This window comes from Alligator mississippiensis, chromosome 2 (genome assembly GCF_030867095.1).
Source record: "Alligator mississippiensis isolate rAllMis1 chromosome 2, rAllMis1, whole genome shotgun sequence".
Classification (NCBI taxonomy): Eukaryota; Metazoa; Chordata; order Crocodylia; family Alligatoridae; genus Alligator; species Alligator mississippiensis.
This window is the reverse complement of record NC_081825.1, coordinates 25,505,821-25,522,628: the sequence shown is the minus strand read 5'-3', so window position 1 is coordinate 25,522,628 and position 16,808 is coordinate 25,505,821. Positions and strand designations below refer to the sequence as shown.

At 39.7% G+C, this 16,808-nt stretch overlaps 1 protein-coding gene and 1 long non-coding RNA gene across 8 annotated transcripts in view; one reads left to right on the top strand and one right to left on the bottom strand.

Annotated features, from left to right (window-relative positions):
• The window catches only part of SORCS2 (sortilin related VPS10 domain containing receptor 2), a 937,533-nt gene that overhangs the window by 282,607 nt on the left and 638,118 nt on the right, over window positions 1-16,808 (top strand). For all 7 annotated transcript variants that reach the window (XM_059721554.1, XM_059721553.1, XM_059721552.1 and 4 more), the window contains exon 2: window positions 899-966. In XM_059721554.1, the coding sequence (XP_059577537.1) occupies window positions 899-966 (68 nt within the window). The remainder of the gene's footprint in view (window positions 1-898; window positions 967-16,808) is intronic.
• Window positions 1,046-15,707, bottom strand: LOC109281109 (uncharacterized). The gene is made up of 5 exons (XR_002087669.2): window positions 15,587-15,707; window positions 15,132-15,184; window positions 14,451-14,536; window positions 10,294-10,395; window positions 1,046-1,129 (listed from the first exon to the last, which is right to left on the bottom strand). It is a non-coding gene; the product is annotated as an uncharacterized LOC109281109 (long non-coding RNA).

Sequence of the window (16,808 nt, the reverse complement as noted above, 5' to 3'; positions counted from 1 at the left end):
TTAACCAAGTTAACAGCTGTGCAAGAAACCAGAGGTTCTTCCAATTTTACCTCTCCAGGGTTGCCATGGTAACTCTGGTGTAAGAAGAACTAATATGGACTGGCAGCAAGTGAAAGGAGATTTGATTTAAGTGAGCTAAATTTAAAATGTAGCAGCCAGCACAGTACAGTAGTTATGGACCAATGTTTTATACTATTTGGCCAATGAGTTTGTCTTAATTTGCTGTTGCTCTGCAAACACTGAGCTAATGGAACATGTTTCTTACTTGATGTTTTTTTCCACTAGCCTGAAGTGTTTTGTCAATGGGATTTAGTTTGTATATGAAAATATTTTTCATTGTTTTGGCAATGTGGATTAGTAACATATACAGTACATTACTGCCTGTTGGAAAACAGCCACCACTTCAAGGAAAGTAACATGACATGTTTCAGTGCTGTGTTTATGGAGAGAAGACCACAACTCCTAATTCTGGCTGAGATCCAATGTCATTGCTTAGCACTTTGGATAAGATAAATTCATGTCCATAGAAACTGAAGATGGCTGCATTGTAAATTAGGACTGGGGAGTAACTTGGCTCTTCCTGCTGTGAAAGTCATTCATAGACTGATTAGATGCTGCCATTTGGGAATTAAGGTGAATTTATGTGATAACACTTTCCCCCTCCCAAGTAAAATAGGCAAGTCTTTACAAAGTGGAAATATTTATAGAAAATTTTATAACTGCCCTACGCTCCCAAAAATGGAGAAACTAATTTGGAATGAAACTGTACATTTCTGGAAGTATTTAAGAAATGAGTCTTTGTGTACAGGGATTGGGATGGCCTGAAAATGCTCTGTTTTTATTACTTTTTAAAATTTGAGTGTATATATCTTACGTGTATTTTCATTCTCTTCTGTAGGTGATTCTCATCCTTACCAAGTATTACCATACTGACATGGGGAAAGTGTTGGAGAGCTCTTTGTGGAGGTAAGTTCTCAGCCTTTTCCTATGTCCCTTGTTTCTGTACCAACCACAGTGAAACTGTTTCTTTCTTTTTATCTTTTGAGGTTGCCTCTTGTGCTGAATTGCAGGCTGTACGCCAGATGCAGGGTTGCCCAGATTCTCATTAGCTGTCACTTCTTCTTTTTTCCTTAAAAAGAAATGCACTTGAGTAGAGAACTTGAAAGTGGATTAACAGTTTATACAGTAGAAATAAAGAACATAAGGGAATAAAATAACTCTGAGGCCACCTTTGAAAGAAAAAAGAAAATTCCAGTTGTAAAGTGGGGTTCGCACACAACACCCTGCTCCCCACCCCCTCTTTTGTTTGTGAATTTTTTTTCCTTTAGGTTTGCACATTAGGAGTTTCGCACCAAACCAGCAGGAACTTAATGTAGCCATTATCTTAAATGTCCGCTAGGAATTTCTGTTGTTGCTTAGCTCTGTATTTTGATTAGTTAGTTAGTTAAAGTCTTGTATCTTTCTGGTTGAAATGTGACAATTGTTTGAGCTGTGCTGCGTCTTCTGTTTGGAAGCATAGAGTGATTCAGATCTAATTTTTTTTATCTCCTCAACATCCACAGCGACTGTGACAACATTCTTTCTGTTGTGAATATGCACTTTGTACAGACTATTTTAGGATTTTGAATACAGAAAAAGGCAGTGAAATGCTGTTATGCTAAGGCAACTCCATTGATCAAGATTAACATTTTTGTATGGCATCCTTATCCTTAGCAGCCACACACTTTTTAAGGGCATCAGTAGGAAACACGCAGCCATAATTTCTCTATGCTGTTATTCTGCTGAAGTGTCTTCTTTTATTCCAAGGTGAATTGTTGATAAACATCCAATTGAAATGATGGATGCACTTGAGGGTGTAAATAAAAATATATAGTAACCTCCCTATTTTAGAGTACTTAATTTAAGTGCTTCACTACTGCATGGCAAGTCACAGACTATACATTTAAAGTAATGTGCTTCTTCCCTGTTGCTGGATATGCTTTGTAAACCCTGATGTTCTATACATTCATATATGTCCTGGACCAAATACTTCTATGAGATCCTTCTATGAAATGTCACATACATTTTAAACATTGAAATATTTCCAATATTATCAAAAATGTAGAAACAATGCTAATTTTTAAAATATTAACTTTTTTTCTAGTTATGTCTAGTCAAAACATTTTCCTGGGCCTGGCTAGGTTGCAAGATAATTAGCAGAAACAATGGGAGAAGGAAATACTCCTGGAGATTTCTGAATTTCTGATAGAATCTGATAACTTTGGATGAGGTAACCTACAAGGGGAGCATGAAGTATCTTAGTGTCAGATATGAGGCTCAGATTGATAGACTGTCTTTGATGAGCCTGTAACAAACCTTAGCACTGATCTTTATGTTCAGGGGTTGGCATAATTGCAGCCCCTTGTGGTGCACAGCTTTGTAGAAGGCCTGGGGGAAGGCAAGGTTTATGGTCTGATATGGAGCAGGCTGGTTGTACCAACATTTATCTGGTTGGTTTCCACATAAGCTGGATCCAGACATGTGCGGTTTGTGGCTCTTCATAACACCACAAACCAAATGCCTGGCACGTTGAAACATGCCCTGTGCTGCAAATTTGTGGCATGAGGCAACATTTACTACCTGGAAATCCTGGTAGCAAAAAAAAAAAAAAAAAAAAAATGCCACAAAAGAAAATGGCGCGCTGCACACCACAAGAGTTTGCGCTGGTAGACACAGAGGCTCAGTCCTCCTAGGAGATGCTCTGGCTGCCGGCCAAATTGTCTCCTCTCCTCTAGTTCCATCCTGGCTCCTACAGCACACCAGGAGGAGCGGGGACACGATAGTTTCCCAAAGCAGGGCATTTTGTCCTACACCAAAGCACATAGGGGCACGCACAGTAGCAAAAAGTAGTGGCACAAATCTGGGGGGGCATGCCTATGGAGTAGTCCAGTTGCTGCACTTCCTCATACTTGTGCCAGCATCTTTCTCCAATATTGTGCATGTTATGGAATGGTAAATTCATAACAGCAATGAGAACTTTGTGGCTCAGGCTTGAAATGACTTTTCTTTAAATTAGAGCTCTGAAGTGAGCATGCCAAGAACGGAAGATGCTCAGATTACAAAACTGCCTTGGGGTCCCAAAGAAAATATGCATAACATTTAAAATAAATACTGTCTCTCTTGAAAGCTACATATTCTTCACCATGGGACCTAAATAAAAACAGGAAAACTGGCGAACAGGGAACCAAACCACAATAGCAATTGCACAGTTGTACTTCCTTCTATGCATACATCAAAATAGATGCTGTAAATGGATGCAGCTCTATTGTCTTCAGTGGAACAGTATTAAGTTACACAAGCTGACAGTCTGGCTCAATGTATAACATGCATTTTTATTAAATATTTTTTTTCAGGTTGTACTTTTTCTTATTTGCATCCAGACAAAATAAAATAAAAGATGGCTGGAAAAAAAAACAACAGATTTTTTGGACTCCAGGCAAAAACCACTCATTTCTGTGAGGCTTTTATGTCTTAATGGGGATGAATGCTTTCATATTATTTCCTGAATGAGCCCAGCATTTTTCTTTCTCAGTTTTATTATCTGCATAATGACAAATTTCTTTAAAAGTCTGTCCAACAATTTAATGTTTTTTATGTTGCTCTTTTGCCCTCTTTGCCTATGCTTTTCAGGAAATAATGTCCTGGGATGGCATTTATTAGGGCTTTAATTTGCAGAGTCCACAGTTGCTTTGTCTGTAGGTCTGATAGAGAACATCAGATTTAGAAGGGCTTTTCATTTATTTATTTTTTAATGGAATATGTTTGCCAATGAAGTCCTGGGCTTATGCTCAAGTGCTGCCAGTGTGACAGCACTGTGGCTCTTGTATTAGTGTGCAGGGTTTTCCTCATAGCCTGTAGAACTGTTGAACTAAAACAAGACTATTAAAACTGGGAGTTTAGCTTCACTGAGTCTTTCTGATGGGTGAGTAGCTGAACAGCCCTTTATTGAAATTTCTCAGTGCAGACAGTCTACAAGGCCAGTTCTTGGTCACACTCAGTACACTTTACTTTGAATCCATTTACTTTAGCAGAGTTTATCTCATTTTATGTTGCTGCAAGTGAGGACAGAATCTAGGCTGAAGTTGACTTATACAAAATCAAATCACAGAGACAAGGGAATCAGCCTCCAGGTTGAATCCTGAAATCCAGATAAACTGTTCTATTATCAGTTCCATTTGTGATTATTGGTACAGTGTTTCACTTTCCTTTTGTGGTCCATAATAAACCTAAGGGAATCCAGTCTCTGTCTGTACCTTGGAAACTTCCCTTTCCTGAAAACCTCCCTTTAACTTTTAATTTATTCATAAATTACTTTAAATGGATGATGTGAGTTATTATGATCAGGTTGCTAGTGTCTTTTTCTCCCGGCAAGGAATGCCAGATCATTTGGCAGTTTTCTGTCATCCTCTACCACAACCCTTCACTAAATTTGCACTCCAGAAATTATTTGGACTATCCCACTTATTAGGACTTGATTGTGATCATTTGGAATTATGCTGATCAGAGCTGATCACAGTAATTCTGCAGCTTTTGTGTATATCTCTGCTGCTTATGCAGCTACAAGATAACATTATCCCTTTGCTGAAAAATAGATGCCATGGTCTTGAGGTCAACTTCCCATTGGAGGAGAAATCCATGACATCGAATCTGGGCATATGCTTAGTATAACTTATTAATTAAACTAACCAACAGCAGGCCTACAGCAGAATTAGTCACATATGGCATGTAGAGAACTCTTTCTTTCAGGGAACTCCGTATATCATCAGAGATTGGCTCCCAAGGAGTAATTATACTTCAAAAATTGACTTGTATTAAATACATCAAGACAAAGTGAAAAGTCATTCACAGCTATTCCAAAGAATTTGTTTCAGAAAATTAACACCATAACATTTCCTTCTAAGACAAAAAACTTGTTCAGTGCTAAGGAAAAGAGCTTGTAAAACTGTGGCATCCAGTGACCCCTGCTATAACAATACTTTCCTTCAAACCATGAATTACTGGGTGCCGTGTGAAATTCTATGGCCTGTATTATGGAGGAGGTTAATCTATAAACACTAAGTAGTAGACTTGCTAACAGACTGTAGAAAAGCCTGTATTTCTTTTCTAGAACACGCTGCTTCATTATACCTCCCTTTCCTTATTCCTATCACACACACTGTGGCTACACATGAATTTACACATCCCTAAACTTAGTGTACCTTAGCCTGAGGTGCATTTAGGCTATCTAGGCACGCATCTACATGTGCAGGCCTAAAGGCGCCTTAACGCGGTTCGCTGAGCAAACACGCTTGCAGCCCAGCACTGGCTGAGGGGGTGGGAGTCTCCAGTCCCCCTGGATGCAGTCGGTAGAGCCCCAGCCCTGATCCCAGCTCAAACCCCTGCCCCTGTTCCTACCTTCCCAGCATTGGTCAAGAGTGGGCTGGAGCTGAGCCTGCAGGGCCCTGCATTGCCACCAGGTGCCACCAAGAAGAAGCAGTGGGTGCTGTTCTTCAGGGTACAGGTGCTGCAGCAGCAGCTCCAGCAGCACCGGTACCTGTCAGTGTGCTGACCGATGACTGCATGCAGGGACACAATGCCTGCCTTTGCCTCGGCCAGTGTGGTGCGGTTCCTCTGCTCACTGCACAATGCAGGGAGCGTGTGAGGCTGCCACTGCTTCCTGGCCTGCTCACATGTCTGCCAACGGCTTGGGTTGTTTTGTTTTATTTGTGCCCCCATGTGCAGTCGTCGGTTGGCACACCGACAAGGGCTGCTGCTGCTGGAACCACCACTCCAGCTCCAGTTTTGGCTCCTTGGAGAATAGCACCCACCACCGCTGCTTCCTGGCAGCACTCAGTGGCAGCACAGGGCCCTGTGGGTTTGGCTTCAGCCCGCTCAGTCGACATATATACTGTTAAGGCACCTTAAGGCATCTACACGTCCCTTAAGGCACCTTAACTATTTGCGTTTAAATTTGATACCTGCTTTAAGAGCGTTTAAGGCGTGATTAGCTAAAATCACCATTTTTAAGGCACGTTAAGGACCCTCACATGTAGACCTATGCTCTTAATATGCCTTAAAAATGGCTAACGTGCCTTAAATCAGCACATGTAGATGCAATCACAGAGTATTTTTCCTCAGCTTCCCTCTCTCAGTGAACATGGGGGAAGGAGGAAAACTTAGTGGCCAGAGGAAAGGGTATCTGTTCTGCATGACCTTAGGGTTGCAGTTGTAATTTAGACAGAGGAGAAGCAGCAGGTAGAATCATGTTCCAGATCTGACAGAAAGAAAACTGGCAACTTGAAAAGGTGCAAGAGGTAAGGATTTTTGTGAGTGGTTTCTTTTGTAAGACCAACTGCATAGCTGGGATAAACTTAGATAAGTGTTTTAATGAAATTCCTTCTTCAGGTCAGTTTGAGAAAGGGTTAGATTGTAAGTTCAAACAATAACCAAAGTACATGACTGTGCAACTGAATCCATGCAGGTGAACCCCACAATCCTTGTAGAGCCTTGTTAATGGCAATGGGTAATTTCAGCCTGCCCACACATATCAGATTGCAGAACAAGGGGAGGAAAGGGGTAATCTCATCCCTGAGCTATAAATTGGTGGAAATGATACCAAATAATGAAAGTGCTAACAACTCTGTAATATAAGAGTCCTGGCTTATTCCACTGATGCAGTAGAAGCATAAATCATCCGGGAAGCAGATAAATACAGCTAGGAGACTCCAGCATTCATTTGTGTAGTTTACTGTAGTTGTATGTTGTTATTACATACATATTTGGTGCAAGGCAAGTCAGGGTTTTGCTTCTGAATTTAGTGTAAAATAAATGAATGGCCTTTGGGAAGGTTACAAGTTATTTATTAAGTTTTTATGCAAAGAGCTTTTGAAGAAAGCACTGTAAATATTGGAGATAGAAGGAAGTGGACATGATGGATTGCGTTAAGTTAAATAGAGTCAAAAGTATATCATATCAAAGGCTGACACTTCAAACCAAGGTGCTTAAACTATTCTGGCAGAACATGTTTGTGCATGTAGATACCAGTCATTGTACACACTAAGGTTTCAGTTGTGCCAAAGGGTACTCATGCAGTCCTCTACCCCACATCAGGTCTTATACAGCATTTCAGTCAGGACTAAGGCACTAAGCAAAATCCACCATATGTGTTTATCTGTGCCTGTACAATGAGTCAGTTTATCTCTCTTCATTCTTTGTATTGGTGATTTATTCACATGTCATGCTTGCAAGTACATATTTCATGAATGTAATGGTAGGCATTAAAATTTATTTAAATAATTTAAATTAAATATTCTACCTAGGAAATTTATACTAGTAGATAACATTTATCTTCAGACATAAGCAACCCTTGAAAATAGGTAAACATTATTTCCATTTTACAAACTGGGGAATCAAGATATTTTGTGACTCACTGAAGGCTACATGGTGACTCGGAAGCCTGTGAAGACACAATTGGAATAGGACAGTTTCTTACAGTGAGGCTAGTCCTCAGATCATTAGACAATCCCATCTCTGACTTGGAAGCGGCCTTTTGCATCTTAATTTGCTGTCTGTGATGAATAATAGATGGTGATGATGATTGCTAATAAAGTTTTGATTGCATAATTATCAGGCTGTAACGACATGGTAGTGTTAATGCCATTCTCCGTGTAATTGCCATTGTTCCTAACGGCATCACCACATAGTTAATGCCTTACTGCAGCGCAAAGCAGCCTGTGTTCTTTTGCTAACTATGCTGTTAATTCTTCTTGGCACTCTACACTGAAACCTACGTATGGCAATGCTCAGAGTACTGGATGGTTTTGACATTATTCATGTGCTCTAACTGGGGCATTGTTGAATGAAGAGGTCAGAAAAAGATGACCATTTTTCAAGAGGCACCTTTTTTGGTTTTCTTACATACAAGCTTATGTGTTGGACATGAGATCCAGTTGTGCAGCGTCTTTAGACATCAGTGGGGCATAGACATGTAATGGTCAGAGAGTGTAAAGGGGCACTTGGCATTTAAGAGAGTAGTATGTGCTTTGTTTCTCATCGATCTGAAACTGCAGTTCCCAATACCCACACAAATGAACCAGAGTGAAAGTAAAATAAGAAGTCGCAAAACATTGGCCAGCAAAGTAACTTCTTTAAGCTACTTTCCTATGCCTCTCTCAGACCCTTTAGTAAATCCTTGGCAATACAGGTGCACCTTACAGAATGCCAAGTCAATTGACAAATTAAAGAGAAAACACTTGTCCCCAGTCTCTTGCCTTTTGAATCATGGGGCTTTTATTTCTAGTGCATCAGCACATTATAACTGCAAGTTAATCTCACAGGGAGAGAAGAGATTGCTGTAGCTTGCTCACAAACTTTTTAGAGATTCAGAGGTAAAAACCAGCTCCTGGAAACTAAGAACCCTTCCCCCCCCTTCTGCCCCCCCAACATAGACTATGATGCTTCAGCATGTCATACCCTCCCCTGTGTAAAACACCAGAGTGTTGCCTAATAAGTGGGCAACTGTATTCTGCAGTAACTAGCATTTCCAGATGGTCCTACATTGTGGTTCTGATCTGAAAAGTGACCGTAGAAATGGCCTCAGGGGATCCAGTTATTGAGTCTGATTTCCATATCAAATATGTTCATTTTACAAGTTCAAAAAGAGATGGTTTTCTAATTACTAGCCCAGCAAACTCAGTTTGGGTTCTAAAGTCCCAGCTGTGCTTTTCCTGGCAAATATTTGGTCACCAATAATCAAATCTCATGCTATCCACTGCTTCACCTGTACAATTTAATTATTTCATATTATGCCCCCACTTATACCTCTGTCTTAACCAGAGACAGTGAAGTTACAAAGATAACCTTGCAGTTGCATAGGATTATGGTACACCAGATTCCTACAACCTTTTTTGTCACAGTGCAGTTCCTGTAGTTGCCTAACCATATTAAACAACCTTTCATTTATTTCAGGGCATTCTGTGTATGTTGTAAAGACTGTTACAGATGATGCAGCTGAATTTCCATTAATTTTAAAATTCATTTTCAGGCATTTAAAAAGCAATTAGAAAAATTGTGCTCCAGATTTTAGTCTAACAGATCTTGGCCCTTGAACTAGATTTTATTATAAGGAACCTTCAGATAAGCAAATGTGTACTGAAAACCTGCAAAAGACAGAGGAAATAAGGATAACATGGTCCTGGCAACCCTAACTTATGAATTTTCAAGATTATAAAATACATGATTAATGCTGTTTCTGTTCCAGCATGATTCCATTTGATTCACATCCCACAAGATAGTTTGTAGCTCTGTTGCATTTCTAAAGTTTGCTATTGCAAATACTTCAGCATGTGCCTGACTTCAGTGGGACTATTCACAGTATCTTGAGTTAAGTAGTACAGAAGTCTTTGGTGATTTAAGGTCTATGAATATAATCTTATTCACTATAAGCTCTGAGGGACAGAGACTGTCTTTTTGTTCAGTATTTGTACATTGCATAGTACAATGAGGTTTTGGTATGTTACAGGGCTTCTATGTGATCTTGCAATACAGCTAATAAAAACAACTAGGATGCAAGGCTTGAAACGAATAGTTCATTAAAAAGAAAAACCTATATGATTTTACTATATGATTTTAAATTATTTTTTTCTAGAATATAATTTTATAAAAACACAGAAAATACAAAGAAATGATGGACAGAGTGAGATTCTAACTTTCACTTTCCAATTTAATGTCTTTTTAAATAGCTTCCATATAAATAGTTAATTTGAGTTTTATATAATTAGGAATGGGGCTTCACCTAAAGTATACAGGTGCCAACAGGCACTGGAGAAAGTACAGCAGAGCCTTTTTCTCTTAACAGTCCCCTTAAGACATGGGATTGTTATTTCTTTAGCAGGGTGGTTTTTTTTTTTCTTCTTGTTGCTAGAGGAATAACTGCATCAAAGCAGGACTAAATTGCTGTTGAACTGATTTGTTACAGTTAGGACACAGTATTTATTTTTAAGCCAATCTGATAATCTCATTTCAGTGTTTGATTCATTGAGATTTATTCATATGACCGTTTGATTCCTTTAACAGGGATTCGCTTGTTGAAGGTTTTTTATAGGCACAGGATGTGTGGGAACTGCTACAACATCTCTTAAGTACTGTATTGGGTAGTTGCCTTAAGTAGGTTAAATTTGCACACTCGTTTGCTGAGCCTGATGGAAACAGGATATACGGCCTTTCATTTTCACCAGTTCAAAGCCACTCTAGATCAGTAATGGAAGAAATTCTTACCTTATGTTGGCTCTTCTATAGTCTTTGTCCAGTCAATAGCAGAACAGTATCTGCAGAATACAGACAGACCACTACTACAGTAATTTGGCCTCTGCAGAGTGACTGGAGATGGGAATAGAAATAAAGCTGTTACCGTGAGTGACTCAAACCTAAGCCATGTGTATAGAGAATGGGGAAACTTATATTGATACGAGGCCAACCCAAGAACACTTGGGTTGTTGACTATGCTTGACTGCAATGGTAGTTTTATGATGTGTTGCTCCCACATTCTGATGCCCCTGATTTCACCCTGCACCATGCTTCTTCCTTCTGACCTCAAGCCCTAGTCTTACCCCTGCCAGTTCTGCTCCCACCATCCCAGCATGGGTCCCCAAAGAAGCCTACCTGTGACCAGCATTATTGCAGGCAGCCTGAGATGTAGCAGCAACAGCACATGGCTGTGAGAACACTCCCTGCAGGTTGCTACACTCCCGCTCAGACACCAAGTAGTTCTGCTATGCTATGTCTGCCAGAGCTTCAGTAAAACTGCAAATGCTTAGCATTTTTACCAGTGGATAAAGGTTTTTAATGGACTTTACTGACAGCCATTTTTAGACTTTTTTACCGACAGTAAATTTACTGACAGTTGGCAGCCCTGATTGGCATCGTCACCAATATACTTACTCTAGGACCAAATGGTAGTCTAAGTGGCTTCTATGCTGTCATATTTCCCAATAATAAATTCATATAAAAAGTAGTTGACACCATTTGTTAGGTCATCAGGAACAGAATTGGTTCCTGTATCATCGCCATTAACAGTGGAACATACATATTCAGTTTCTTCGGAGTGACACTCCAAGAGTATGCTAGCCCCAAAACTATGAAGTCAATGAACTGATACTGTATATAAGGCTCTCTTTATTTTCTACTTCACAGAAAGGTATAGAGGAGGGACCACATATGATTGCTGTGAGTCAAATTGCTTAGCACATTTTTGGAAGGTATCTAGAAACTGTGATTCCAGATGATGTCTAAAAACCTGAATTGAATTTGTTAAGAAAAATGAAACAAAAACAAAACCCTGAGAAATAGCAAACTCCTTGCTTAGATGTGGTATCACTGTCTACAGGACAGTCCAGCTGGTAGTCTATGAGTAGATGAGGGAAAAATGGGGCGGGGGGGGGGTGACAAGTGGTGGCATTTACCCCTGTGAGACGTGAACCAGTGCAGCAGCTCTGATAGCCGTGCTGACAAGTCTGTGCCCTGCCACAGTGGGGGTGGATTGTCTGGCAAGTGCCATGCCCCATGGTTCAGTTTTGGCCTCAGGCCAAATATATTGGACAGTCCTGGTATAGTACATAGGATTTTGCTTTGTGAATCAGGATATCTGGGGTCTGTCTGGGGTCTGTTCTTGCTCAGTCTCTGAACCACTGTATGACTTAGTCAAAGCATGTTGCCTTTCTCTGCTTTCTCCTCCTCCTAACATTTGGCTGTCTACTTTGTAAGTTCTTTGGAGAAGGGACTATTGTTTGCTTTGTTTTTTCTCAAAGTGGGATCCTGCTCTTTTTAGGGCCTGTAAATGTGACTGCAATACAGATAATAATTAGAAAAGGTAATGCTCAGAACCTTCCTGCTGCCTTCTGCCTCCTTACATTTCTGATGGAAGACTGTGGGAGTAGTAGTGCCTAGACAACAGTACTGACACATTGTGGACTTCATCTGAAAATGCTTATACTGTACTTGTTTTTATTATAAGGCAGTTACTAGCTGCACCAATAGACAGTAAGAAAGCATTTTTCTCTGTGTTTGCTTGAAAAGTCTGTTGTATAAAGGATTTGCTCCTATGACATGGCCCCACGTTGTGTCATTCCTGTGGTGTGTAATATAGTAGCAGATTTACTTATTCCTGTAGTATGTCCTCTAGTGCATCCCATGTTAAGTGATTGGAAATTAATTTGGTTGTTGGGCCTGAATGAATGAACAGCTGTGTAGTTAATTATGCAGAATGGTATAGAAAAATGTAGTGTTAATGTTTTATGCTCTCATTATCCCTGCAGTATGGAATATATTTTTCAACCTGAAAATGGTTAAGGCAATATTTCCCACATAAATAATTTATTAGAGACTCGGTATGGTAGGCAGCTTTCTCTTCCTTCGTTTTGGCAGAAAGGAGGAGTTGAGCATACGAAGCTCTCTGTGCAACCCTCAGCTATTTCTTAAATCTGTGTATAACCCTATGCCTGGTTTGGTGGTTGTACTGGGGGGAGAGGCGAAAGAGTCATGATAAAATGCACCATATAACAAGACCTAAATATTCTGGTTTCTATTGCTGTTAGGTGGCACACCAGGTCTACCAAAGGGTAGTCTGGTTTACCTTCTCTGTCACCTCTCTTTGATGGGCAGACAAGAAGTACAGAGCACATGGTACTGTGGTTAGGTATGTAATGTAACTTGGAACAAGAAATGTTATTAGAAAACGAAACAAATTGATATTGATTTAAAACTGTTCTTTGTGTGTTTTGCTGTGGAACTATGGTATAGAACCTTGCTATCTGAATTTCTTATGCAATTTAAAGAAGAAAGTATAAATGAAGCAAAGGAAAAGAACCCATTTTGTCCAAGAAGAGCAATCCCCTCTGTCGGGAAGTGTCATAACATCATGAATGTCCCCATAGAACAAACAGAACAGTGGTCCAAATTCATTTCTCATGTAACCCCATTGATTTGGACCATTTGTTTTCAAGTCTTGCAAAACAAAATATGTGAAATTCAGTTTCCCAGTAATAAAAGGACTAACAGTTGAATCGGTCTTTAGTGGAACCCAGATATTACAACTTTATATAAAGTTTTGCAGGCTATCTCTTCAGCCAGGCAAAAGTGAAAAGACTGTGTGGTCCTGGTTTTACAGTTTACAATTCAGTTTACAAGAAAGGAGAGGCTGAGGTCCCCCTCCAACACTGTTCCAGGATAACATTAGAAGTCATGAACATTTCAGTAGAAAATATTGGCACATTGGAGTTTGAGAGACAGTGAATTTTTTCCCCCTTTCAAGTATTTGGAGGCTGTTATCCCTGCTTTATCTTAATTTTTACCATATGCTGTCCTCAGTTTAATTTTGCAATGTTGCTTTGGGATATAATTTATATGGAAACATGTGTTCAAAAATAAAATTGTGCTGTATTGTATGATGACCAAGGCCCGAGAATTCTTTTTCTCCCATAAAGTTCCCACTTTTAATATGGGTATTTGAGATATATATAAATAAATAAATAAATAAATAACTTTTTCATTCTTTAATCCATCCAGTAAAGCCGGAAGAATAGTCATTCCTGTTATATCTGTTGTTTAAATATCATCTGTAGTGAAAATTACTCATTGTGAGTATGTTCCAGTTCCACGTGTGCAGCATTTAACCTCATAAATGGTGCCTTTTGGCACACTTAGCAACAGCTTAGCTTCAAGTCTGTTACACTAGAGGACCATGACTAACTACTCCCTGATCTGTGTGTTGGGCTAATCAAACACATGGATGGTGAAATATTTTGCTTTGCCAGGAGGGGCAGTGCTCCCAGGCAAAGTGAAGAAGAATGGGATAAAAAAAATCTCATGGCTCTGCATGTTAGATGGTCTTAGGGTGAATTTATGAATCTGTCAGTGTTCCAAATATGGAAAGCTTGCCAAGAAAAACATTTAAATAAAATTAAATAGGGGAAGAAAGTTAATTTTTTAAAGATTAGAAAAGTATGTTGTATATAGTAGGTTTCCGTTTGTTCAAATCACTGCATTATCTTTGTGGGCTAAAATTAAGATGATCTTAACTGCTTGCTTATGCAATAGAATAAAATTGGGGGAAAACCCCACAAGTTTACATTTCTGTTCAAGACAGTTCTGCACCTTGTTTCTGAGGATCTTAAAGTGCCACACAAACTCCTTTCATGTGAAACACTCATGTCATGTGAAAAAGTATGAAGAAACTATTCCCCCCCCAAAACTCCAAATATTCAGTGTGTAAACATTTATAATAATTGCCAATATATTGTTATCAAAGGATATTAATACACGCTGTTCAGATGCAACTGCCACATCAACGTGATTCTGTAGCAGCACAAGTTTAGCAAAACTGCTCCGGCTTTTAACTTTGCTTCATACAGGGTTGAAATTGGGGTGATTTTACTCACCTGTATACCTGTAGGCTCACACAGTCCTGATATATTCATCATAGTTGACATGCTTCCAAGTAGCAGCTCCCCCTTCCCTTTTAAAGCTGTTAAAATATATGTTTATTCAGATTCCTAGGTCCTGGTCTTTACTCCAAACACTTTTATGCATGTTATCCAATGACTTTTTCATTCAAAACTCAACATCAATTCTAGAGCCTTTATTCCCAGACAGGTGCTCTCCCTCTAGCCCAAGATCTCTCGCATCTCTTTCTGTCCATTTTCCCAGCTACTACAGATAAGGTACAGAGTCACTCCATCCTTGTCTTTAGCTTGGTGGGTAGGGTGTTTTCTTGGGAAGTAAGAGAAAAGGGTTTGAACCCTTGTAATGAAGAAAGGCACTGTACACACTTGATTTCCTGGGCACATGCATGAACCACTAAGCTACTAGTAAGTCCCTGCTTCTTTATTAAAGCCAGTCATCTCTCTAGGGTTTCCAGTCAGTTTGCCAGCAAAGAACAAACAAAGCAAACCCTGTTCTTGTTCAGACATTGAGAAGGGCAACCTAGGCTTCTCTCTTGGCGACATAATTTCCTCTGTTCTCTGCCCTTACACTCTGCTCTCTGTACCTCCTCCCTCCAAATCATTGGTTGCAGCTGACTCTGAGCCTTTTGGCCAGGCAGGCTATTAAATATTGCCTACCTGGGAGTTTGTCCCCTGAAGGTTGAGCACCTCCTTCCAGTCCCCAAGGACATCTGTTGGAAGAAAAAGAGTGAGCCAGCCCTATATAGGCAACAACATCTAGATGAGGTTTAAGGTGTGACTCCTGACCTTACATAAAAACCTAACTCAGAGCTCCAGGGAAGTGCCTAACTTTGGGAGAGAAATGGGACTTCAGAGAGATCCCTCTGTTTGAATTTTGTGGCTTAGGTACTGTGCAGTAAATCCCATGCCTGCACTTCACTGTTTAAAATACATGGAAGTTATAGCCTGACTTGGGCTTGTCACTTCTGGTCCTGAAGCCAGACATCTAATTTTTAGGCATGTCTGTGCTGAGCCCTCCCCACATTTAAGTCAGTTTTTTTTCTGTCTTCATCTCTGTACCTCTTAAATCTTTCAAAAATTGAACTTAAGCCCTGTCTACAAAGTAAATTTACCATGTTTGGTAGTGGTGTCCTCAAGAATGATATTCTTGCTTTCTGCAGCTTGCCTCTTAATCCAGAAGAGTAGCTGTGTCCAGTGCCAGTTAGGTCACTCCCATACCTCTGGTGCTGTGCAGATGGGGCTGTACTGCTTCCAGTTTAGGAGGCAGCCATGTGGAGCAGTGTGGTATGCTTGAGGATCCTGCTGCTGATCTGGTACATCTGGCTCTAGGCTCCTAGTTCACTGTCATCAAACTTAAAAACAAAATATTAGCTTTGCATGTGCTGAATATTTAGGCACAAGGACATCAAGGCTGCCAGCATTGCCTTTGTGTCCTTGATTTTGTTATTTAGTGTCATATTCTCGATGGCTTTTGATTTAATTGTTAGTGCATTATTTATGATGTCTTTTGGCTGCAACAGCTGTAATCTCCTAAATAATGTTTCCCTGTCTATTATTTCTTTCTACAGAATTTGTTTGTTATGGAATGACTCCCAGGCACCTACACAATAGGTGCTGTAATTGGGTGCAATACAGGTCTCCTAAATAAAGCAGTAATCATACTAGATGTGCAGTTTGAGTAGGTTTTTTTTTCTTTTAAAGGATGATGTGCAAAAGATAAATGCTGTCTTGGCAACAAAAAAAATTACAAGGCTTATTTTTTCAGGAGAGGAAGAAAATTATATGATATTTTCAATCCTTTCTGCGTATAGTTTTCTTACAAGTCAGAAGGTTGAAACTCAGCAACTTGGGCTTGTGATGGGAGAGAATTTACTGTCGGCAGCACATATTCAAATTGAACAGGCCATGGGGGCTTGCAAAGAGTGAAATTCATGTAGGCTTTTATTAAAACCAGATGATGAAGGATCATTTTTTATAATCTTCAGTTTGGCTTACATTTTTGTAAGAGGTACCTATTAATTCTTGGCGTCTTGGGGTTTTGAGGACTGAACCCCAGATCACTAGTTGCTTTTGAAAATCTTTGCATATAAAATGAAAATCAACTGAAGCACATATTTAGTAAGTTCTTCATCACTTCATGCCATACCATTTATTGCTGAAGAGATACCATGTAGAATTATGTCTGCCTTGATGCTGGAGGTCAGAGTATATTATCTAATGGTCCCCTTCTGTCTCCCAAAAGTTAATGGATATGCCCAGTGTCCTACAAGAAAAGTCTTAGCTACATTCTTGTCTCCCTTAGAGTGGGTATGGAAAACAAATATGAACAAAGCA